A 26,165-nucleotide genomic window follows, 5' to 3' on the forward strand; every position below is an offset into this window, starting at 1 on the left:
CACAGATATAGTGCAAATAATGAATGTATTGTGCTGCACCATCTGGAATTGTGGAAGGATTTTGTAGTTAACTACTCTTCCAAGTAGATATATACAAAATCCATCAAATGGGAATGAAATTATGATAGAACCAAACAAAACCACCATAATAAATCAGCATTCATATCAGAATAATATAGGCACTGTGTAATCCTAATAAAAGGACTTAGCAATGATTTTATCGTTCAGATTTTTAAGAGCAGTCATGAAGGCTGCTGAAAAGTACAGTAAAAAAACACAGTAGCATCATGCATGCAGAGTACATGGATGCTGTGATCCTTCTCGTAATAATTTAGGAACATGAAAAATGCAAAAGCTTGAAAACGCTTCCTGTGTGGAGGTCTTTCATGACGAAAACCAGTTCAGCCAACATCCAAAATAATGCTTGGCGTGTATTACAAAGATGTGTTCTACAGTTGCTTCCTCAATGAATTTGAACTCATTCATTTTCATTCCATAGAAATTTTAGTTTCATATTACCTCAGTGAAACAGTGTGCTCTGTCTTCGGTGTGGTTTGCACGCAGATGTATAAAAAGCCCCTCATATTTGAGAGGAACTCCCCACTGGTGAGAAAGGAGAAATTCAGTGGTCAGCTGACTGAAACAAGTTGCAGCTTACAGTTCAATGTGCACATAAAAGTAAAGGTAATTATTTGGCAAAAAAACCCCAACACTTTGGCTTTTGTATTCTAAATTTAGTGTGCTGTTTTCCTTAGCAAACTGTGAAGGCTGAAAATACTGGATTGTTTTAAATTGATCTTGAGATTTTGTTTTCTGTGTGGGACAGCACAGAATGTTAATGGTTAGCATTACTGCCTCACATCTCTGGGGCCCTGGGTTCAATTCCTGTGGGTTTCCTCAGGGTGCTCCAGTTTCCTCCCACAGTCCAAAACCATACTGGTACAGTACTGTAGGTAAATTGGCCCTGGTGTGAGCGTCCCATCCAGAATGTGTCCTGCCTTTTGCCCATCACTTACCTGGACAAGCTCTGGCCCTGAATTGGAAGAAGTGGTTAGAAAATGGGTGGATTTTCATTGTGGGGACTGTTGCACAGCAGTGCTTAACTACTGAAGCTAAAGGCAAACGCATACAGGCATAAATAAGACAGCAAGAAAAAAACTGATTAACAAGAAAAATATCTTTAAATACGGTCTTCAGGTCTATGTGAAAATGGGAACGAGAGTTTTGAATTCCCATTGGGAAATAAAAAGGCTTTTCAGCATTTTTTAGCATTTTGCGGCTTCATAAATTGTTCAGAAGGCCAATCTGTTTTGGAAGGAGGCTTTTTGATTTCTTCCTAAGTGTTTGAGAAAGAAAGCCCACTTGCAAGCGACAGATTACTTAATTGTGAGTAAGGTTAAAACCTGTTTAGAATAGAGAATGGGTCATGGATAGAGTTTCTGTGTATGTTTGCCGATGTGTTAGTGCACATGTGACAGACTGCAACAGTGTGTCACACTGCTATTTCCTCCTGTGTGGATAACAGTGCAAAAACTAAGGATCTGGCACTATCAGGTAGACATATCCTGCTATTCCACTGATTTCTATACAGAGCGGGAATACCTCTCGGCCACTCATTGAACACCTAAGGGATAGAAGCTTGTGTCTTTAAATATTTGCTTCCTGTTAGCCGCCACAGCGACACATGTGCCAGGCCATTCTGTCTCCCTTCTTTACAGTGTTGCCAGTTTAACCACTCATTCCTAATCATGTGCCAAGGGTAGGTTTATTTTTGGGCTCTCCTTTTTCTCCGTTTTGTGAAGCACATCCTTTATTACTTGCAGTGGAGTATGTTCAAAGGACCAGCAATACCACAGTGCATCAGTTTCTAAATCTGTTGGCATTCTGTGTAACGTAAGCAAGTTGAGATCAGAAATAAACCGAGGCTGCTTCAGTACGTTTTATATCATTGGATACGGCTTATTGACTCTTGAGGAAGAAATTGCTCATTTGTTCAATTTGTGAGGTAGGATTTTTGACCTTCCTTTAGTTCCAACCACTGATAAGTTTTCAGTAGACCAGTCTTAGTACTATAAATGTGGTACCTCCAGATCATTTTGGTAAATAAATCCTGTAGTTTGTGGAATCAACTACTCATCAAGGACAAATTGCTCATATTATTGCATCCATCCATTTTCACTCTACTTTTCCTGGTGAGGGCCGTGGTTGCAGCAGGCCCAGCAGATCAGCCCAGACTTCCCTGTCCCCAGCAACAGATTCCAGCTCCTCCTGGGGGATTCCCAAGCGCTCCCAAGCCAGCCCAGAGATATAAAGCCTCCAGCGTGTCCTGGTGTCACATTGCGTAGAACAGGACCCTGTGCAGACGGTATAATCCGGAAATAGGTGGCAAAGGACAACAGGGAGGAGACGAGGATCAGGGCAGGTTGACAAACAGGGGGGCGTGACGACGGTGAGCTGGAGCTCGGGGGGCGTGGCCGAGGCAGACAAGTCTGAGGGAGTCCAGGGGGGAAATCCGGGGCGAAGTTCAAGAGTCCAAAACCGGGAAATCCAGACGAGACGAAAACAAGACACAGTTAAAAACCGGAACGGGATCCGGTGCAGGGAGAGGGAATAAAAGCAGGATCATGAGGCCAGGCGCTCTGAGCCCCGGACTCAGCTGGGTCGGGACGCCGATAGGAGGCCTATCCCCTCAAGCCGTGGGCGTAGGGCAAATTGGTGGTAGGCGGGCCTCCGGCGTCCTTCTTCCAATGCAGAGCCGGGAGTAGCGAGAGTGGCCGTCTTAAATAAGGCGGGGCAGGATTGAGGGCAGGTGCACGGAAGAGCTGGAGCGCCCTTAAGAGGGAGGGATTACAATCGTGACACTGGATCGATATTATTGCAGTACCATCAAATTTTGCCGCTCGATTTATGCAAAACCAGCCTGCGTCCAATTTCTACCCAGCACTGTTCACCCAACTCCACCTTACATTAAATGGGAGCTCTAGTCCCAGTTTCTCATACCGTTATTAAATCTCGGTCACAAAATAAATTCCTTGACGGTATTGAAAAAAATGACAAATTTTGAACTGAGCACAAAATCGTGAACTGTGTGAAAGTAAGTCCGTATGTTATTGCAAACTTGCATTTGACTTCCCATGAATTGTGTGACGTGATGCGGCCCTTCCTGCTCACTAGTCACTGTAATGACTAATGTACTGTGATGTACGAGCAAATAAGTACAGGTTATACAGCAGACATTTCACCGCAGAAATGTTCCAACGTGATCTGGATGCAGAATTGTTGGCAAAACCGTCTCTAAATCCAGAGCAATTTTTCTATTGGATTTAAAGAGATGTATTCACAAGCCAGCAATGCTAAAGGCTCTTTGGGATATTTTTTATACAAATACATTCAAGCACCTGAAAAAGTTTCTAGAAATTTTTATTCTGGCTCTTTACCAAAGGAGACATTGGTATCTTGTTGGTGTCTTTCTGCCCTTTTATCATCCTCTGTATTTATCTACTGTATCCTGGTGCATCATTTATTCTCAATCTCACATAAATTATACAGTGTGACTCCCATGTTCCTAACACTAAGATTGTCATGAATCTCTAGTTTCCTTTTCTTCCACTCTGTGCTTTCACTTGCTGGCCTCCCTAAAGTTCCTCCTTAACGGAATCATTAAAGCAATTTCAAGCTACTGGGTTTCCACAACTATGGAGTCCATCAGTGTCCTTCTGTTGTTCCCATTGGGCTCATGTAATGTTCTCACATGTTCTCCCATGTGCAGCTAATGATCCCTGTGACCGTACACTTTTTTGGTCCGTGATTTTGACGTTGGTTCTGGTATCGTCTTTTCTACAGCACTTTGCTACAAATTGCCTTTGGGTTCAAGTGACCGTGCCGGTTCAAATGCAGTCTGCTGCTTTGAATCACTTGTGTGCGCTTCAGGCGACAATGCAAAGAATTGACATTTTATTGAATATACAAAACAAAATCACTCAAAGTCTCTTCTTTTAGAAACTGTCCCAATTTGTAGTTTCCTGGCAGTTTCTGTAATCTGGTTCCTGGCCCTGAATTGCATTTCTCTGTCGTGTCGTTCAACCTTGGCAACTTAAATTCCACTCAGTGCCTCCGGTGGTTCTCTGAAAGTCTTTCCACTGGGCTTGCAAGCCTGCGGTGATTCTGAGTTTTCCTTGCCACCATGGAGGAAAACAGATTTTTTCGGTTTCGTGTCACCATCTTCCACTCCACTCATTTGAAAAGACTCCTGCAGCCTGATCTCCTGTGCACCAGAAGGTTGACTTCGGCCAAACGTTTCTTTTTATACCAGGGCCGGTCACCTTCTCTTCTGGTATTCCAATTCTTCTGCCTTTCATGCTGCCCTCCTTGTGGAACCCTGCTGCGTATTGGCAACAGAGGATAAACGAGAAACTTCTGCTACTGCAAAAAAATCCAAAAAATAATTTTGTGATATTTTATGGAGTACAGTGTGGCATGGAGGCAGCTCTGCCTAAAACCCAATGCAATTTCCCACTGCTCCTGAAACTTCTGGACAGGATTGTACTCTGTTTAGCATCACATTATTTTACTTAACCAATGAAAACCACTGGGATAAGGTTAGGGTTAGGCTACAGTATGTCATATTACATGGGAAACCAGTAACCATAAATACATCCCATCCTTAACATATACTGTACATTTCATGGCATTCCAGCAATACTGTTCAGTAAAGAACTAGAGTCATATCTAGTTATAACAGCAGCCTGAGCTACAAAATTCTAGCACTTATTTGAAATTCAGACAATAGTTTTGTCCAGAATGGTGTGGTTACAACTGTATTTATGCACAATAAACTGTACAAAAAGACTTCTGTACATTTTTAGGTGGTAATTGTTGACATTAAAAACTACAGCAGGTTTCAGTAATAAGTAATACGATTTATTTTTGATAAAAGGGAGTGGCAAATATTTTTTCCTGTGTGTTTCGCATTAAACTGTACAAACAAAACACGCTGCTTCAACACTTTAACGGCAGCAGTTAACCTTTGACCCACAGGCATGTGGGGTGTCTTCCTACTCACCTTAATGGTTTTGGTCTCCCAGGTCAGACTCCGTAAAATGTGAGTGCTTCTGGTCAGGCACAAAAGGCAGAGTCCTCTCCGAGCTGTGAGCTGCAGCAGGGGAGAGAAACCACAGGGCCTCCAGAAGATTTCTGGAAGAGCCAGAGACTCTCCCACATAAAAGGAGCGATTCAGTGCGAGGCAGAGCTGCCAAAGCCCCAACAGACGAGCAGTGTCTTTCGTTCTCCCTGCTGCTCAGGCGAAATGCCCAGGGTTCCCGGCCACCAGGAAGAGTGTTATCCACTTCGGACATCCACTGCTTGTCAATTCAGCCTTTTGTTGCCGGGATAGAATGAACCTAGCAAACGACCCTCAATAATCAGAGCAAACTGCCGACGTTTAAAGAAACACTAGCAGCAGCAGCTTTGTCATTCACATCAGAACACCATATGGATTTGGGAAAGATGGGTTGCCTCCTCCCCAAAATCTCTGCTGAAACATCAGCGCTCAGATATCTTCATAGATAGGACTTAGGTGCTTAGTTTTTCGGTATGATTTCCTGAGGATTATATCGAATGCTTGTGAAGACGCTGTGCATTCAGGATGCATTGTGCATGAAGACAAATTATGCTAAATAGGAACCTCTAACATCAAACAGGCTCAGAGCCTAGGCTACACAGAATTATATAGACCTCTCTGCATTGAGGCTAAATTGTTGTTCACTTTAGTTCATGCATCTTAATAATAACTAATAATTCCTGTACACTTCTCTACACATGGGCTAACCATTTTGCTGGCAGCAGTGAAGGGATTGTATTTGTAATGTTAGAAAGCAGAGGATTAAGACTTCATTGCACAGATTAAAGAGACGGACTGTGCCTTGTGAGGGTCCATGCCATGCTCAGTAAATCCCTGGAGCAATTAAGAAACTATATAGGGTGCCGTTTGTACAGTGTTCTGGGTAAATTCTTCCTCTTAATCCCTGGTAGGAGTACTAAAACGAGGGTTATAAAGGATATCCTCAACAAGCTAGTGTATGTAAAGAAAGCTATTCCCAAATGGCCCTTCTATAGAATCCTCTGGACCATCTGCTAAGGACAAACTTTTTTGGAGACATACAGCGAGTGTGGTTAATTGGGGTTGAATATCCATCCTGTTGCAGGGACTACAGATTTTCTGTTTTGGGGGGCTTTTGCTCCCAGTGGAATTCTGTGTGATTTCTGCCCGGCTCCAGCCTGGAAGAGGCCCAAGGTTTCACACATCTTATTACCTTATTACCAAGAAGTTCTAGGTTAATTGTACAGATTTGTAACTAACTTATTGTGTTTATATATAAGCTCTTTGTATTTTTGCATTAGTCCTTTTTAGTGGACTTGAAGGAGTAGTATATTTCTTTGCTCATTCTTCTGCTTGTACTTAACATTTAAAGATCTGGTGAAGAACGTGCCATGTGACAGCTTTAGAGAATGTGCTACAAACTTGGCCATCATCATCCTGAGGAGGGCTGAGCCGGAGATTGTCCTGGAGCAAAGAGGCTGTGAGGCTGGCCTTGCAGCAATACGATATTCCAAGATGTCACGGGGAACAGAAATGTCTCTGATTTTCTGAAAAGGGTCAAAGGCCATAGCAGAGCTGCACCGAGGAAGACTGTGGCTCTTTCCTGTGAAATATAGTCACGGCTTGGTCGATGGCAGCAAGAGACATTAGTTTGTATGCCGCTTAAACAGCCATGGCAGTGTGTGCGAAACGAAAACGCTGAATTTTGTTTTCAGAATCCCACACTTCCTGCTCTTTAACACACTGTGGGATTTATCTGACAGTCAGTGTCCCACATCTGGAGGATTTGGCTCAAGTTTGACAAAAGCAGGGGGGAGTTTGGCAAGAGCACAATAGCCCCCAGTGGAAATCGGCCCACAGTGCAAAGCCCTCTTGTACTGTGCTGAACACCTGTAGAAGCTATTTTGGAAGCAGTGATGGCCCAGACACAGCTCTGTCCTGCGCTAATCTGCAGTGTATGTGAACTCAGGGGACGGATGAAGCTTATTGATTTAAAGACAGATTCATGTAAGGTTCAGTCAAATAAATCTGATTTCCACAATGTACAGTATTATATAAATTTACTTTACAAAAATGTTAACTTGATTTCCAGGATTTTTAACTTCTAGCTGCCTCCCTCCGATATACAGTACGATTAAATTCAAAATTGTTCTTGTGACCCTTTTTTCTTACAATAAAAAAAACCATGCAATTTGCAAGAAGGCTTTCAAATGTTTTCTTTGATCTCCACAAAATAAATTCAGAACTGTCTCTTTTTTATTTTAATGCAGCTAATATTTTTAATATTCCTTTTAATTTTTTATTCTGCGCTACAGAGCCCCGTGCTCGTAGATTGGTATCTGTCAGCTGTAGCGGTGACTACAGAGAACACGAATCCTTCTTGTTGCAGACCAGAGTGATTTCAAACCTTCCTGAGTTGTAGCTGCTCCTTCTCTGCTGGCAGTAAGCTGGGTATGGGACCCCACATGGAGACATGCATTCTTACAAGGTCAACTTTACAAAACCTGCATAGACTGAAAATGTTTATTTTTTGGAAAATGCTGGCTGAACAGCATTTATAAGAATACAAGAAGCCAGGAGAGAGAATTTCAGGAGATCCCGAAGCTTCTTCCATGCATTGTCTCCCACGTAATTGTTTTGTAGTGCATAGTTTCCTTTGTGAAGCACTTGCACTTGCAGTTGTGGTTCAGTGTAGCGTAACTGCACTGAGCAAAGTGTCAGATGAAAACTATGTTCCAAACCGTGTGTGATCCAGGAAGGATATTTACATGTTTAAGAATTTAGACTTTGTTCTTTGTTATTGTGGTTTTAACTTGTAAGAGACAAGACAGTTTTTTAGTTTTTTCTACTTGGTGTGCATTTTGGCAGGTTTGACTTTCTGTGATCCACATGATATCAGAGGATTCTGCTTCAATTTTACCCTTTGCTTTCATCCATGTCAAAAGATTTAGGCCATCACACCTACACTTAGTGCTGTCTGTTATTACAGCAGTATTTGCATTTGTCATGTAATGTATGGTAATAGAGTAAGTAGTGATATGAGTGTTTTTTTTCTTGGCCAGACTTGTCTTTAATCCAGGCATATGAGACTCATCCTGTATGTGTTTATGTAACGATGATGTCACTGTTTTTTGGCTAAGGATTACTTTGCAAGAAGGCAATAACTAACATATCATCTCATGACAAGAGGCCCAAAGTGCATCCACCCATTTACATAACATTACAAGCAACAGGCGCAAAGCACTATACACCCTGGACAGGACACCAGTCCATCGTAAGGCAGACAGACACACACACTCGCTCCAGGGATGATTGTTATATGTATGTAGTCCAGTATGTCTGGACTGTGAGTAGAAACCAGAGAACCCACACAAACACAGGAAGAACATGCAAACTCCACACAGATAGCACCCCAGGTCCACAATTGAACCCAGGGTGACTCACAGGGTCCCAGTGCTTTGAGGCAGCAATGCTAACCACTGCGTCACCTTGTCACCCTTGGAAAGCAAATGTCTTCTGCAAAGTATACATAACAGATGCAATTTGGGCTTTTCCATTATTGACACTTCCATTATAATTCCTCTTTTTTGGCTTCATTAAATTATGCTGATATTAAGTCTAGACAAGAAATCCCACTGTTCTTTAATCAACAACACAGTTGACAAAAAAAACATACAATGGTTGGCAAACTTTAGGCTTGACTGTTGTTCAAAATTGTGCTCAATTCCAAGATGTTTCCTTATTTGGGACTCGCTGTAGTTTATGCAGCAATAAACTGCATCTTATGAAAACCTCTTGGTTCTAAGTGCTATCAATCGTCCCCAAAATGTAAATACATTTAGCTTAATGTAATATTTAAATAGGATAAATGTGTTTGAGGTATTTACAGTAGACACCTCAGGAGAATCTTCACTGTCAGATGCAAAAATTATTCAATAAAGTAAATACCCTCAAAAAGGAAAATGTGTCTGTCCTAGTAGTACATTCACATCGCTATGGATACGAATAATTTTGAACACACCTCATTTGGAAATTATAACAGATTTTCCTAGTGCTTTTTCATTAGTCATTTTGCATTTTACTTTCTAAGGCGTGCGTGCAGTTAATTCAGCATGTGAACAGAGCAGCGTATGTACTTCAGGAAGGCTCTTGGCAAGTAATGTACTACAGCATTGCATACAGTGTGCAGAGTAAGGGGAAACTGTAAGTGCAGTTTATCTTGATGGTTAGCCAGGGAAAACATGGTGTTTTGTGCTGTTGCAAGTGCACATTATTTCGATGCCCTTGAGGACTGTTAGTCCTAGTTACACCACTGAGAAGCCTGGACTTGTCAGATCAAGCTTAGCAGTCAAGTCCTGGTTGTTGCTTAAGAGACATTTCCAGAAAATCAGACTGCTTCCAGAAGTCGTATGGCAGCACTGTGAGTTACCATCTCATTGCAGGAGTTTTATATACTTAACTTAACTCCTGTGGTGTTAATTAAAGAGCAGGGGTGCGAAACCTCTGTGATCCGCATAAAGTCCAGTCCAGGCCATCTCAATCTCACTTTTCCAGTTCTTATCTGGTCTGGTAGTGAGCAGAGAGGAGAGGAAAAGGCTACTAAGCTTCTTCAGTAATAGATGGAGGTCGTTCTTCTCTGTACATCACGACAGGATCCCTTAGAATGAAACCCCATGTGCCATATAGAAATCTTGAAGCATGACTGTTCCGATTGGCCTTTGATGTCTCACTTTCAAAGCCTTGGTCAGCTTCTGAGATTTACCAAGGTCTGACTTCAGGATTGGGAATTTCTTGTCAAAATCTGCCGAGGCCGAGTAAAAATGTTAGTTGTCTGTGTTTTTACATTTTCTGTATTGTAAAGAATTTCTCTTCAGCCGGACTCGCACAAGGCTACCCTGTAATCAAAGACTATATGGCCCTCTGCTGGATAAAATATAGTATAGCAGCAGCACCGATAGAATGTCCGGACCTTGACTTCCACCATCTTGACATGAAATTTGCCCTTTCAATCCTGTAGTTTAACACTTAACGGTCCTGCAGTTTCACACAGGGGGTGTTTAAAAAAATCTTAGAATAGCTTAACTCATTTTAGTATTCACTGTTTTGTATGCTGTAATATAATTTTTCATATATTATGTATATTGTAAATATTTTGAAACGAGGCTGTCAATGTCTGCTTCTACTGTAGGTTAGCAATTTATCTGAAGTTCATATTTAATTACTCAAATGATTTAATTAATGGAACATTGTTTAAATAGACGCTTGACGCACCGTACGGTAATTGGAAAAAAAATAGATTCCCTGAAGCTAAATAGGAACATTTCAAGTTAATCATACTGTATAATTCAATCAGAAAGTCAGGAAACCCCTCCAGCTCTCAGGAGAATTCATTACTAATCTCATTCTACAGGACATGATCTCCAGTCTGGACGTGTTTGTTGGATGTAACTGAGAATTTAAAGCTTAATGTATAAAAAACCCCATCAAATTGTAAATATTGTTACAAATGGGGGATTACGAAATTGGTGAATTTCAGGAAGTGACCGAGCGGTTCAGTCAATAAGTAAATAATCATTCCTAACCCCCAGCTTGTAAGTGATTTCAATAGAACATACCTGAGTGGTTTGTATCATTAGAAGCATGGGAATTCTTTATTATCTGGCTCAGCAAAAAATGAAAAGAGTAAAAATTCAGGCAGACTTGGTTAAACAAATGTTTATTAACGATGGTAATAATAATAATAATAATAATTAATTGCTTACACTTATTTAGCGCTTTTCTGGACACTTCACTCAAAGTGCTTTACAGGTAATGGGGATCCCCTCCACCACCACCAATGTGCAGCATCCACCAGGATGATGCGACGGCAGCCTTAGTGCACCAGAGTGCTCCCCACATACCAGCTATTAGTGGGGAGGAGAGCAGAGTAATGAAGCCAATTCATAGATGGGGATTATTAGGAGGCCATGATTGGTAAAGGCCAATGGGAAATGTGGCCAGGCCGCTGGGGTTACACCCCTACTCTTTTCGAGAAACGCCCTGGGATTTTTAATGACCACGGAGAGTCAGGACCTCGGTTTTATGTCTCATCCGAAGGACGGCGCCTGTTTACAGTACAGTGTCCCTGTCACTATATTGGGGCATTAGGACCCACATGGACCGTAGGGTGAGCGCCCCCTGCTGGCCCCACTAACACCTCTTCCAGCAGCAACCTTAGTTCTTCCCAGGAGGTCTCCCATGGATGGTAACACAAACACTACACTACACACAAACACAAGTTGCTATATTTACAGTATGCTTTAAAACATAGGAAAGAAATGTGTTTTTAAGCCAAATTTAATGTACAGAACAATACTGCTGGCTGGGACATGCTAGAATGTCAATATGAAGCTGAACACTATGGCTATATTTACTGTATATTTTCCTTTCCCTTAAGACAGACTGTAGGGATCCAAAATACCTTCAGCATTTTAGAGCATCTGCTCATTTTTCAGTCTGTAGACGTCCACTTGTTTATTTGATGAAGGCTTAATGTCTCTTTCTTTCACAGATACTGTTCGATCAAGCGCAGAGATCCGTCAAGCAGCAGCTACACAACTTTGTCAAAGAGTAAGTACTGCCTTGTGGGAAACGGATGCTAGCAGATAATGCTGTTTTTTTTGCTGCAGTCTTTGTGTCTTTTGCTGTCTGAAGGTGGACGGATATACAGTATACTCTTCCATTTCTGACAAGGGGCAGGTGGGACTGGCAGGGGCCGTATTCCTTTCTGTAGGTTTGCAGCAGTTTTAAAGTTCTCTAATGGAAACCGAAGACCTCTGGGCATTTTGCACAAAAAAAAAACTTGAATTGATACCCAGCACAGAATAAAATGTAACCAGACCTTTCCTGTTAATTATGACTGATGAAACGGAGCTGGGAACAGAACCATGTTTATCATTTTTTCAGGAGTTTGTCAGGGTGTGCACTGCAAAAAAAAATCTTTATCTTTATAGGAAAATGGAGTAATTATAATTTAAAGTAAAAGTTAATTTTGTTTTGTATTAAGCTATGCAAAACTGCTAATAACACATTTCTCCTTGTCTGCCTTCAGAATCTTGTTTGCAGATGACTGATTCTCTGGTTTCTTTAGTTTTTCTTGCATTTTCATCCTTGTGGTTACCCAGTCCAGCCTCTAGAAGAGAGTTTGACTTTGTGCTTTTATTTGTTGTGTAGTGTGACAGGAAATGAGTTTTGTTTGCCAGCACAGCTTCTTACATCAGTCGATATCTGGGGATGCAGATAGAGGAGACTAGTAGGTACTGTTTTTCTGACTGCCCACATCCCCACATAAGGAGGCTGTATCGTATGTTTTGTTTTTATGGGAAATCTGTGGCGATACTTTAAAAAAAAACATCTTAAAGTTAATAGAATCACTTAAATAAAATGAGATGAATGGCCTCACCTCTGAATAAAACATTTGTGTTTTCTTATGGTTTCAGGTGACTGAGGCCTGTTGTGTATCTTAAGGTGCATATCTGCTGTTGTTATTCAGTGTTCCTATGCTCTCTGCTGTTGTATTTCAAATTAAATGAAAGACCTGAATGAAAAGTACTTATGAGTTGTACTTCAGACAGTATATCTTACCTGGATTTGTGGATGCTTGGTATTTACTGAGAAGTCACTATAGAAGGTTCCTTGTCTTTTGCTACTGTGAACAGACACCTTTTTAAAGAGTGGGTCTGAGCAGCATAATGCCCTAAGCAGTGAGTGTGATATTTAAAACAAAGCCAGCATCACTCAGGGGACCGAGCTGAAAGGGTCAGTGAAGCCCGCTTCTCACAGAAAGAGCGTGTTGCTATAGAGACCAGAATTGAGTTCAGATCTGTCAGCAGCTGGAGGGGGAGGAGCTGCTGACCCCTTGGAGTTCTCCCTTCCTGATAAAGTCCCTTCAGATTAACACCTTTTAATCTGGAAAAGTGCTGTCTGGCTACATGAGGAAAACGCAGATGAACACTAAGAGCAACAGCCCCCGTCCACTTTTCCTTTCGTAGCCGCCGAACGAAGAAAATAAAGCATTTATCCTCGTCGACCACCCTGCCTCCCTTTTCATTACAAAGTGGAAATGCGTCACTGTGGAAATGAAAGGACTTTTGTTTAAAGCCAACGTTAGACAAATGGGTTTATTCAGTAAGTACTCGGTGAGCTATGGAGGTAAAACCGAGACTGTTGCCTTCTGTAGCCTTATATTACCAATCCACTGTGATAAAACAGCAGTCAACAGGATGAGCTGAAGATAATGGGCTGACATCGTTTTAGAAGAAGTGATGGTGCTATATAAGGCATGAGAGGATGAAGAAAGATGATTGAACAAAAGTGGGCACTTGAACTCCACTGTTTCCTTTCTGTTATGAAAAAAAAAAGATTTGAATGGGTTCATTCATACTATATGAGCCCGACAACGCAGAAAACCAATAACAGCCTTGCCCCTCTCCTGTGAGCCATTGAGCTTTGCCCGGTCATGACAGTTTGCTACGGTGCTTGATTGCTCTTTAAAAAGACAAACAAGGAGTCAGTGGGGATGTCTAGCAATGTGCCTTTACACAGAATAAAAAGGTTTTCCTTCTGCGAGTGCCTCTCAAATGGGGGAGTTCTCTTATCTGAATGGAGAAGAGTTAATAATTTAGGAAAGAAGCATCAAATTTGGAGGCACCGTCCATTAAATCTGACCTTCTGTGTGGGGGGAGCATCCCAAGAGATTGTGATTTTCATTCATGCCTTCTTTTCAGTCAGCTGGACAATTCACAGTATGTAACATATGGGCTAAGATTACTTCACTGTTTGAGGCGTTGAATTACTCAGTCCTTTGGTTATGGGATGGCCTTAGAGTGGCCTGCATTCTGCAGGGCTCGGGAGCTGTCAGTTGAGTGAAAATGCCAAAATAAGTACAAATTTTCATTTCACAGCATACGAAAAGAACTCAATGAAAAAAAACAAACGCAACTGTATAATTATTTTACAGTGAGCTGGTTGGGTGTCTGAAACTTTAAAGATGATGTCCGACACGGTCTCAGTTGCTTTGAAAGACAAAAGCATGAGAAAGGTTACAAACAAAACGAGACCAATCAACTCAAATTGAGATCTTTTCATTGCTAGTAACGAACCTCACTGGTCTCATCCAGATGTCTCTTGAAAGAGGCCAGGTTTTGACAACATCAGCAGCCAAACCTGGGCAGCTTGTTCCACACTACCACAACCGAAAGCAACTCCTGTTCTTAGTTTGAAATGTACTTCCCCAAAGTTTCCCTGTAGTCGATTCTGTCCCATCACTTTGACTTTCTCAGTGCATCTGAGGATATTGAGTCTGGTTCCCTCGTACTGTACATGTACTCCCTTATGTTCAAAATTAAGAAGACTCGGTTCTTTTAGCCTGTCAGTACAGGCTGTCAGTACATCCCTTTAGGCAGGGCTATAATAAGTGTATTTTGTAACATAGTGACAGATATTGCCTCTGCAGAACAGCATAGCCCTGTAGCCTTGAAATGTCTGATTCACATTAAGGGATGGAGCACAGTTAGTTAAGTGCCTCTCAGATTGGTTGCACTAGCCCAGTCAAGCTTTTCAAAACTTGTCCAGACAGCAGTGCTGCAGTTGTACCATCACTCAGGCCTGTGTCAGGCTTCCATTTAACACTTCTGCTCAGCTGTTTAGTGTTGTCTGCTAGCAATGTATCAAAATAACCTGCCAGCGTACTGTACCGGTCAAAATGAATTAGATTTGCACTGCTCCTTTCTCCCCAGCTGGTACAGTGGTTGTAATATTGAGTCAGATTATGGTAACAGCTTCGTATCACTATTGTCTATTATTTGAGGAATCTGTGCCCTGATCAGGCAGTGTAGAGCTCACAGCTAGGAAGACTAAGGAATTCGTTGCAAATATTTCTTGTATCCGAGAGGCAAATGTTAGAAGATCCCATGTTTCCACTTACCTATTGCCATCGTAAGCGAACATGAAATCTATGTTTTTGGATTCTTGCAAAAATCCATTCCTATAAAGAAAAAGAAGTGTCTGTTTCTTGCTGGTACACAGTACCCGTAGGCTACTGATCACTACCTTACAACGTGACAATTATATAACATATACAGTACATGCTATGAGTGTTAAAGCAATTTATTTATTCACTTCCATTTATAGCTTATCTTGGGTTTCCTTTCCTAAAAAGAAATGAAAATGAATGCAGAGCAGTCTGTGGAGTAACAATTCTATTCGTATTCCTGTGAAACCACCTTAGAACAAGATGATTTAACAGATCCCATTATCATTCTTCATTAAACCTAGCCTACCCTGCTGTTAAATTTAATTAAACAAGTTCAGATTGTCTATTGCTGAGCAGCGTCTGAAAAACCTCAGTGGTGAGACTGGAAAACGAATTAAAAACAGGATAAATTGGGCTAGAATGGAGTGGGAAAGTCCCAGTAGAAAGGTGGAATTGCCTTTAGTAGAGTTAACTTGCTTAAAGGTGCTTTCAGGCTTAAGGCCGTTTCTTTCTAGATGCGTTGTGATTTCCGAACAGCACTGGCGAGCTGCCAGCGGGTGACACGAAGGTGACGCGGCCGAACCCCTTGTGTTCTCAGGGACGTGAGGAAGTTCAAAGAGACCAAGAAGCAGTTTGACAAGGTGCGTGAGGACATGGAGATCGCGCAGGTGAAACACGCCCAGGCCCCCCGGAACAAGCCCCACGAGGTGGAGGAGGCCAGCGGCACCCTCAACATCACGCGTAGGTGCTTCCGCCAGCTGGCCCTGGACTACGTGCTTCAGGTGAGCCTCCGTCTGCTACCCTGGAACTGGCTGGGGCGCAATAGCTAATGTGTTAGAAGGGCCTGCGAAATGAGGGTTCTGGAGAGAAGACCGCTCCAAACTCAGTGTGCTGGTGTCATTTCCAACCCCTCTGCACAGTGGATATCAAAAGTCTACACACCCTTACTGAACGTTCAGCTTTTGCTGACGTAAAGGCTGAAATCAAGACATCAGTGTCTTGATTTCAGGTGTCAGACCTTTTTTCACCTTGAAATCAGATCTTGAAGCCAACAATACTGAAGTGAAAAACACGTGGATCATTGATAGGAAATAAAATAAAATGCCTGGGAAAAAACTTTCCTTGCCCTGTTTGCATAAGTGTTCACAGCCTTTAACTAATGTGATTTTGTGTGATTTTGGCATTATTTTTCCTAAAAATGATCCATTTGTTTTTTGCTTAAATATCGTGGATATTCGCTTAAATATCGTCTGACATGATTTGTCTTGATTTCAACAAAAGCTCAAACTTCATCAAGGGCGTGTAGACTTTTGATATCCACTGTACTGTACATACTGTACATTTGGGTTCCCAGCATTCCTCTCTTCCTATCCCTCCAACCTCAACCATTAGCTGCAGCAGCAGTTTTGTCCACGGGGGGGTAAGATTACCCTTTCATCACTGACTGGTTGTTTTCACTGAGTTCGTACCAAGAGGACTGTAAACCCTCTAGTTCATACACAAACAGTAGTTTTGAACGAAACTACATCACTGGCTCCAGTTCATATTTCTTTCTTAAGGATCCAGTTGAACCAAGGAGGAGGATGTTGACATTGAAGAACTCTCAACACTGTGTCCTGTGTTTTAAACTCCGTGAGGACTCGGTGCTTTAACATTGAGGCTAGTGTCGCTATGTGTAAGGTGTGAGAAAGATGGCTGTTTTTTTTTCATATTTACCATCAACCCGCACTGTGCTAAAAGTTTGATGAACCCTGGGTTTGTTCCAGAGGTGCCTCAGTTCCCTCTGTTTTGTTCCTCTGACCTGACTAGTGTGATTGTAGTTTACAAATCACACTAGTGAAATAGTGACCCAGACCTCACCTCTAAGAGGAGCGAAAGTTCAAAGTGACCTGTCGGAGGGCAGAGAATCTGATGATAGATACGCAGGTTATGAAATTCTTGATAATTGTAGGGAACGGGTATGCAAGATCATGAAGAATGAGAACTGTGCTCTCACTATGTGAAGAGTGATCAATAATCAGGAAAATCAAAGCTGGTAATGCACGAGAACACACTATAATGGATAATGCATAAAAGCACTAAACTAGTACAGTGACAGAAAAGCAAAACATACATTGTCAGTGTGAAATCACATAATTGTGAAACATTTTTAAGCTGTAGTTTGGTTTTTGATGAGGCTATAGTGTAAGCCATTCTTTTTCTGGGTTCACAATATTGAGACAGTTCTCTCACAAGCACACAAGATTTTCTCAGAAATGGATTTTGACTTTCTTATTGCTTAAAGGTTCCCTGCCTATTCAGTGAATGCTGTTTTATTCTTCACTCCTTTGTGAGAGTGCTTGTGACACAAAACCCAATTATCTGTCAGATCTCCCAAGACCCACGGTTAGATGTTTTATGATTTTGAGGGAATTAATACAGCTTACTGTACATGTGCTTGGATTGTGACATTACAGCAATTTCAAATCATAAAGACTTCACGCGCAGTTCTCTTTTACTTCATATCTACTGACGCCACCTCATGTTATGCTGTGGAATATTACTCAAGCTAAGATCCCCTGGATCACTGTGTTCCAGGGTCTAAACCATTTGTGTGGGTGGCTGTTTGGCACATTGTACTTCCTCTGAGGAGCTCAACGGTCTGTATCTCTCTTCTTCTGTCTCTGATCCTAATAAATAGTGTCATTTCTTCTCTGCTCCGTTCAGAAATTGCTACCAGAATATTTTGCATGAATGGAATTCTGAAATGTTCAAATTTCTGTGCTGGCTGAAGGTCAATGAAATGTTACAGGAGCGCTGACGGTTGAGAAAATTATAAAAATGTACAGTAATCATTGTTTTGGGGTTCGGCAATTCTCAGTGCGGTGTTTTGCTGCTTGATTGCTGGTCTGGCACACTCGCAAGAGGCAGTCACAGATTTTCACTGCCCGTGGCCTGAACTGGTATGAGCTTATGTGTCAGTCGCTGTAAATTTAGTCTTTTCAGGCGCTCTCATGCACATTGCCCAGGATTGCATTCCAATAGTGCAGACCAGATGACCCTGGTCATACAATGTATAATCTCTCCTGCCGCCTCCTTTAAGGTCCCACTCACATTATTTTTCAGTGTCTTTCTCCCTGAAGCGGTGGGAGTGGTTCCTCCCCAGAATAAACCAAGTTCCTTCCAGAATGTTCACCTTTCGTGTATACCACAGCAGCAGAGCTCAGGGCAGTAAGCAAAATGTTCCCTGTTTTGCATTAATAAATAGTGAGAGATTAAACACATCAATGTCTTGCCATGGCAACAGTATTGCCACGGGCATTGTTTCAGATCCAGCTCTGTGAAATGCTGCAATATTAAAATTCACCTAACCAACTGCGGATACTGCAGGTACTCCAAATCCTTGAGAGTGTGTGACGTATAAGCCCTCTTTGCTCTCTTTATAAAACCATGCGTTGGACAGTAAAAGACAAAATTGACAAACATGCTCTGACTGTGTCTGAAAAGGACTGTGAGTCCTCCAACAGCGTGTTAATACTAGCATGATAATGGTGGGATCCTCTTCATCCATCCATCAGTTGTCTTTCTAGTGCAGGGCAGACAGACACAAACACAGACACACACTCACAACATTGCCAATTTTCCTAGAAGCCAACTAACATACAGTACCAGCATGTCTTCGGACTGTGGGAGGAAACTGGAGCACCCAGAGGAAACTCACCCGAATACTGTGGCACCCCAGAAATTGAACCCAGTGCTTTGAGGCTGCAATGCTAACCACTGTTACTGTGTCGCCCACAGAGTGAGGGCATAATGAGCACAGTTTTTATTCTACCCCAGATGGGTGTGTGTTATACTGTATGTTCAGTATGCCATCCTTTATATATTGTAATAATAATAATTATTATTATTAATAATTGCTTACACTTATATAGCGCTTTTCTGGACACTCCACTCAAAGCACTTTACAGGTATTGGGGATCCCCTCCACCACCACCAATGTGCAGCCCCACCTGGATGATGCGACGGCAGCCATAGTGCGCCAGAACACTCCCCACACATCAGCTATCAGTGGGGAGGAGAGCAGAGTAATGAAGCCAATTCATAGATGGGGGTTATTAGGAGGCCATGATTGGTAAGGGCCAATGGGAAATTTGGCCAGGACACCGGGGTTACACCCCTACTCTTTTCGAGAAACACCCTGGGATTTTTTTAATGATCACAGAGAGTCAGGACCTCAGTTTTATTGTTCAGTTTATTATTCAGTTGATTATCATTACCCCAGTTTGTAATAATGTTTCATAATGTCATTTTAAAGTGCACTCTTTCAAACTTTTCAGCAGTCTGAAGCTGAGCTGTGGGATTCCTTCACTTTTTGGAACTGAGAAATTTGATTAAATGATACCTCTGTTGATCCGGCTGTGCAAAGTTGGGCAAAGTTTGACCAAGAAAAATCAAGATGGTTCCTTCCCCTTGTAGTTAAGGGTTGATTGGCAGGGCTTTTATTTTCCCTAGCTAAATATGAACCACAATAAATGACAAAACATTTGTTTTGTTTTTTTGTTATTCGCTCATTGTACTGTCATAAAGCATTAGGTTCACAACATGGGCACACTTCCAAAACTACGTTGTGGCAAAAGAATGTTGTAAATATTTGTTTGAAAAGTACACTCGGGAGCTAAAATGTCCCACTTCACCTCATAATTTAAGTGCCTTGGGGCAACCTTGTTGTGAAAGGCACTATAAAAATAATGAATTGAATAATATGTTTGAATAGAGTATTCCACTGGAGTTTGAGAAATTCGCAGCTTAGTCTATTTTTCTTATTCTCCCAGAATCACCTACTGTACAGCAGCAACTGTGATTAGTGTTCGAACTGCACTTTCTTCCAGTTCCACTAGTTTTCAGTAGGACTGAGATCTGAGCTTTGCTCTGGCCAGGAATGGTGACTGATATCTCTCATGTTTCTTAGACTGACCAGGCACTGCCTGACACACAGCCTTTTAATTTGACTGATTCCTGATATTTTGGCTATTGAGCATGGATGATGAGGAGACATTCCCTCGACAAATATGAGCAGTAAGCATCTCTTGCTCTTGTTCAGCTTTGTAAGAAAGTGTCTCCTGTATGTTTTTTTTTCCTGTAGAGCTTTGTTTCTGATATACAGTATGGATCACACGTCAGTCCATGTTAGGCATCAAAATCAATGGGGACTGCAGACTTTTGCTCTGCTGTGAAGGTATTAGTGGGTTAGATGGGGCAAGTGTATTTGCATTTCTGTGAATTACACTGTTGCGTAAAATAAAACAGTATAATTGAAGATGTTGTTACAACATGCTGGTATGGAGATTTCCATTTTGTGTGCTTCTAAAATATTACAGTTATTTAACAGAAGGATTTTCACTAAAGCTAAATCTAGGCTAAATCTAGAGGATTAAATAGGACAAAAACTGAGAAGATGAATTGGAAACCCTGAGCTTTGATCGTCATGCAATTTGTTTTAGTAACCAAAAAAATTGGTCATATCTAAGGGCTTGACATGGTTTTATAACTTGACAGACTTAAATAAATAGGCAAAAAATCTGGGATTAATTTTCTGTTAGACTAAAAATATGTAGTGGTAAAGCAAATCTTTTTAATGCATTTTTCTGTAAGTGATGTAAGAATAATTATTGGTCTCTTATTTCTCTATGAACAGGTAAACAGGTTTAGAGGTGATCTGTATATGATGAACCGGGAGGTCCAGTTAGTTACATGTCAGGCCACATACCTACAGTAAATTAGGTTTTTCCTGACCTCAGGAATTGACACTAGGTTTCCATAGTGGCAAGTCACAATCCACTTGGGGAGCTCAAAGCGATTTCAAAAACATCTCAAAAATGGAATGGAAATCAATTAGCCCCTGATGCAGAACTCCACCGGAGAAGAAACCAGAAGGCACAGTGGTACAACAGGATGAATTTGGAAACCAAGAGGCAAGATAACAACAAGAACCAAAATGGGGAAAAACAGGCTGAGCCTTGGAAAAGGCCCATTGGTGTACAGTATACTGTACCTCCAGTGCAACATCAGTAATGGAAATGTGAATGACACTTAAATTTAGCCCTGTTTTTGTTGAAATTATAGAACGCTGACTTGTCAATCTGAACTATACTGCATAATGGCTGGCTTGAAGCACGTACTAAGTGGAAGGAAATGAACAGAATGAGCAATTAACTTGGCATTGATAGTTACTTAACTGCAGGCAGTTTTTTATAAAGTATTTAAAAAATTAGTCCTGAATACATGGACCGACAGATAGCAAGGAGGATGTTGTCCAGTCCTGGGTTGAGAGTGGGGAACCTTCATTGTGGAGTTTGCATGGTCCTCCTAGTTTCTTTTCACTGGGTGCGCCCCTTTTTTTTCCCCACATCCTGAAGACATGCTGCCTAGGTTAATTGATGTGTCTAAACTGTCGTTCTTTATGTAGTATGTTCCAGTTCTGCTTCCAAATAAGGCTTTGTGTTGCCACAGCTTTCTGATAAAGGGTGGATACTCTTCAATACAAAGACATTTGTTCCAAAATATCTCCACCCTTCCTTTTTCTAACCACTTTATCCAGTACAGGGTCACAGCCAGCAACAGGCGCAAGGCAGAATACACCCTAGAAGAGATACCAGTCCATCGCAGGGCAGACAGACACACACATAGTGACTAATTTTCTCAGAAGCCAATTAACCTTCCAGTTAGTCGTTGGACTGTGGGAGGAAACCAGAGCACATGGCCAAAACCCACACAAACATGAGGAGAACATACAAGCTCCACATAGACAGCACCCCTGGTCTAGAATTGAACCAGTGCCCGCGAACTGCAAAGCAGCAATGCTGACTACCGTACTACCCATCAAAATATCACCTTGCTGTGAAACGGCGCGTATTATCTTTTCTGTCGAATGAATTCATCTTAATTCATACTCATCCCAAACTCACACTCTCCTCCTCACTTCAGATCATGACATGATTGGACTGGTCTGCGTTTTAATGGGTCTGGCAGCACAGAGAAAAGTTCGAGCAGTAAACTGCAATCAGGTTCACTTATAAACTAACGAAGCACGCAGGATTCAGTGAACCTGCTGCAAAGACTGGTTATAAAAAAAACTTCAGGGATCGTGGTGCTGGGTGGTAGTGGAAGAGAATAATTTGTTAACATCAAGAATCCCTTAAGATACAGTTTTTAATAATGGGATTCCATTTTTTCAGACTTTCTGAAGGTCAGAGAGTGCTGGAAAATGATTTTCTCCAGCTGTGCAAACGGCAGGCATACCTGTCTGCTTCTGACCTTCTGTTCTCACTGTTTGCCAGCACTCGTCAGCCCTGTGGCCTGAAGGGAACTGCTCTTTCTCCCAGGAAAAAACAAGAACGAAAAGCACCATACTAGTGTGGTGTTTACCATGGAGTGACATATAATTAACTACAATGTTCAAATACATACAGCAGAATCAAGAGTAGTTATAGTAGTTCATATTGCATTCTTACCATCTGCTGTGATAAAAACTACACACATAGCTGTACACTTTCTTAGATTTTTTTCTTTGCACACTGTTTAAATTACTATTACACAAAAACACTCATTAAGAACATTTGGTATACTTTTTTTGGACTAGACAATCCTGCTGGAGTAAGATGCAGGAATCCCTTTATTGCTACAGTACTAGTTTTGTCCAGGGAAGAGATAAAGGGGTATGCTGATCAGTGAATCAGTGCAGTCTGCAGTTATTGTGTGATGTACAACGTTCTGAAATTCAGTCCCACAATCCCATCTTGAACTTGAACTTTATTGCCATATGTAACCGGTACATGTACTGGTACAATGGAATTCTTACTGACAGAAAGTCTCTTGATTGTTAAAACAAGTGTTAAAACACAAAGTGCAGACAGTGCATCAAGGCAATATACAAACAAACAGTAGACAATGTACAAGTAAACAAGTAAACAGTTTGAATGTAAACAATGCAGACATGTAAACAATGACTGCAGATGTGCAATAAATCAAATTACAATGACGTAGATGGTGTAGGTGTGGTCCAAGGGGCATGGCCAAATGTGTTTGCCAGTTGCTCTGCTTGTGGGTAGAAGCTATTGAAGAATCTAGTGGTAAGTGTCCATATGCTCTTGTATCTCTTGCCTGAGGGCAGTGGGGTGAAGAGCTCATGCCTGGGGTGGTGACTGTCCTCTGTGATGACCAGAATTCTACCACGGCAGTGGTCCTCATAGAGCTCTTTAATCTCTGTGAGACCATAGCTGATGATCTTCTGGGCCACATTCACCATACTTTGTAGTGCCTTTCTCTCTCTCGAGAAGAGGTGTTGCCATACCACACGGTGATCCCGTTGGTGAGGACGCTCTCGATGGTGCAGCGGTAGTGAATTCCCAAAAACCTAAAGCTGGTGACTGTTTCCACTTCAGTTCCATCAATACTGAGTGGGCTGTGAGTGTGTGGCCTGTGTCTCCAAAAGTCCACTATTAGTACTTTTGTTTTACTTACGTTCAAGTCCAGGTTATTGCTACGACACCACCTCAGCAGCTGTACAACTTCATCCCTGTAAGTGGACTTGTCATCATCGCTGATAAGACCTACTATAGTGGTCTCATCCGCAAATTTACTGATGCGGTTGTTGCTGTCTTGCTGTGCAGTCGTGAGTGAATAGGGAGTATAACCTTAGACTCAGACAGCAGCCTTGTGGGGTGCCAGTGCTCAGGGTGAGTGGTGTTGATGTTTTATTACCTATTCACACCACCTGTGGTCTCTCGATTGGGAAGTCCAGCAGCCAGTTGCAGACAGAGTTGCACAGTCCTAATCCCCTGAGCTTTGTCACCAGTTGGATGGGTATGATGGAATTGAATGCTGAACTGTATTCCACAAAGAGCATTCTCACATACGAGTCCTTTGTGTCCAGGTGTTCCAAGGCTGTATGTAGAGCCAGGGAGACAGCATCATCAACTGATCTGTTGTTCTGGTAGGCGAACTGCAAGGGTCCAGGGACTCTGTGATGGAGGAGTTGATGTGTGACAACACCAGCTTCTCCAGGCATTTCGTCACCACAGATGTTAATGCTACTGGGCGGTAATCGTTCAGGCACGTCACTTTTGCCATTTTGGGGAGTGGAACAATAGTGTTTTTCTTAAGCAGGTGGGGACAATGGACTGTGACAGGGAAGAGTTAAAGATGTCCATAAACACTGTGGTCAGCTGGGCTGCACATATCCTGAGGACGCGGGGTGGTATCCCATCAGGCCCTGCAGCTTTATGGATATTCACCCTACTCAGAGTCTTCTGCACGTCCTGCTCTGAGAATTTCAGAACAAACTCGCCCTGTACACTTGGGGTCTTCTTAGCAGTGTCCGTGTTCAGAGCATCAAAGAGGGCATAGAAATGGTTCAGTTCGTCTGGCAGGGATGTGTTGTTCGTCTCGATCTCCTGGCTGCAGCCCTTGAAGCCTGTGATTGACTGTAATTCCTGCCACAGCCTCCGGGTGTCAGCGCACTGCGTTTCAAGACACACTCTCTAGACCTGTTCATCAAACGTTTGAAAATGATTGTATATTTTATGAAGGTAGAAAGCAAAACATACATTTAGGCAACAACCAACACTGGACTCCAAGAATTTGTGTACTCTTCAGAAAATAAATCATTTGAGATTAATTCTGGAACATTAAAATGGTTTATCTGTTTATTCTAAACATATTTTTAACATGTGAATGTAGTTGTTTTAAGGCAGTCAAATACATTTTTATAACTACAGGTTAAAATTTGCTGTTTTTTTTTTTTTTTTGGTCCCCGGTGCAAAATCTGACACTGACAGATTGTGTCTGTGTACTTTGACGTCAAAAATAAAAATAGATCAAATTAAATTAAATTAGCAGAATACATCAGAAAGGACTAGGACATAATCCAGTGTCTCATCTGTCCTTTTCAACATTGCATACTGTAATCCTAGGCTGCTATTATTATCCTCACTGTAAATCATCAGAAACTCAGAGCTTGTAGAAAAGCCACAGCAATCGTTTTCCATCACAAAGTGCTTGAGGTATGATACACATTTCTAATGTAATTTTCATGCTCAAAAGAGCCTGCCTTTCTGTTGTGTATTTTTTGTTGTAACTTTGAAATGTGTTGCACTTAGCCTACATACTGTATAATATTTAGCCTTTGGAAAGAGTGTGACAAATTCAGTTTGATTGCTCATCCCTGTACATAATTCATTATGCCTGTTGGCAGTAATCATAATTAGTTTGCTTCCTTTTTTTATATTAAGAGTGTCTTCAGGCAAGAAAGATCGTAAGCACTTTGAGTAGCGCATGCGCATGACCTCTATAATTCAGTGCAACAAACTTGTTAGTTTTTTTATTTTATTATTTCTTAGCTTATCAAAAAGACATCAACAAAAGTCTTAGGCCGAAAGAAAGCTTTGTACAGTATGTCCTTATACAAATGAAAACGTTCAGTTCTGTTATGCTCTGTTATGTTCTGTTATGCTCTGTTATGTTCTGTTATTTTATAAAGCTCTTAAGTTAAGAGCTTTATAAAATTCTGTTATACTTAAACTTAAAAGGGCAAATTGTGTCCAAACATTAAACATAAACCAACTAAAACTGCAGTTTCCAACATACCATGACATTGGATAATAACTCAAAAACATCCCAATTTTACAAAATTGCCAATGGAAGACCTGTGAAAGTGTCCTCTTTCTTTACACAGTTCTTAACCCAAAAGATTGTGGATGTATGGACATCTACATCCTTACTGAGCCATGTTTTAGAAATGAATACAGTTGTTTCTTATAAAAAATGATTGTTTGGTCATTTTTTTATCCTTGGACCAACTAAATGGAAACTACCCAACAGGCTCGATGGGCTAAATGCCCCCTTCTTGTTTAACTTACTTTTTAAAGTTCTTACGCCATCTGGCATGGAGCTGCTGCTGTTTGTGTTCTCAGACAGCAGCCTTGTGGACTTGCCCATGTGCCTGACTGGAACTGAGAAAGCTGCCCTCGTGGAAATGACTGTAAACGTCAAAGAAAAAGAAACAACAGGTGCTTG

The 26,165-nt window shown here is 41.5% G+C and overlaps 1 protein-coding gene across 1 annotated transcript in view; it reads left to right on the forward strand.

The window, feature by feature from the left end:
- LOC148817466 (arf-GAP with coiled-coil, ANK repeat and PH domain-containing protein 3-like) overlaps positions 1-26,165 on the forward strand; it is a 130,467-nt gene that overhangs the window by 74,173 nt on the left and 30,129 nt on the right. The window contains exons 5-6 of the mRNA XM_088938479.1: positions 11,649-11,707; positions 15,709-15,892. Of these exons, the coding sequence (XP_088794605.1) occupies positions 11,649-11,707; positions 15,709-15,892 (243 nt within the window). The remainder of the gene's footprint in view (positions 1-11,648; positions 11,708-15,708; positions 15,893-26,165) is intronic.

This window comes from Atractosteus spatula, chromosome 20 (genome assembly GCF_055471065.1).
Source record: "Atractosteus spatula isolate fAtrSpa1 chromosome 20, fAtrSpa1.hap1, whole genome shotgun sequence".
Lineage (NCBI taxonomy): Eukaryota > Metazoa > Chordata > Actinopteri > Semionotiformes > Lepisosteidae > Atractosteus > Atractosteus spatula.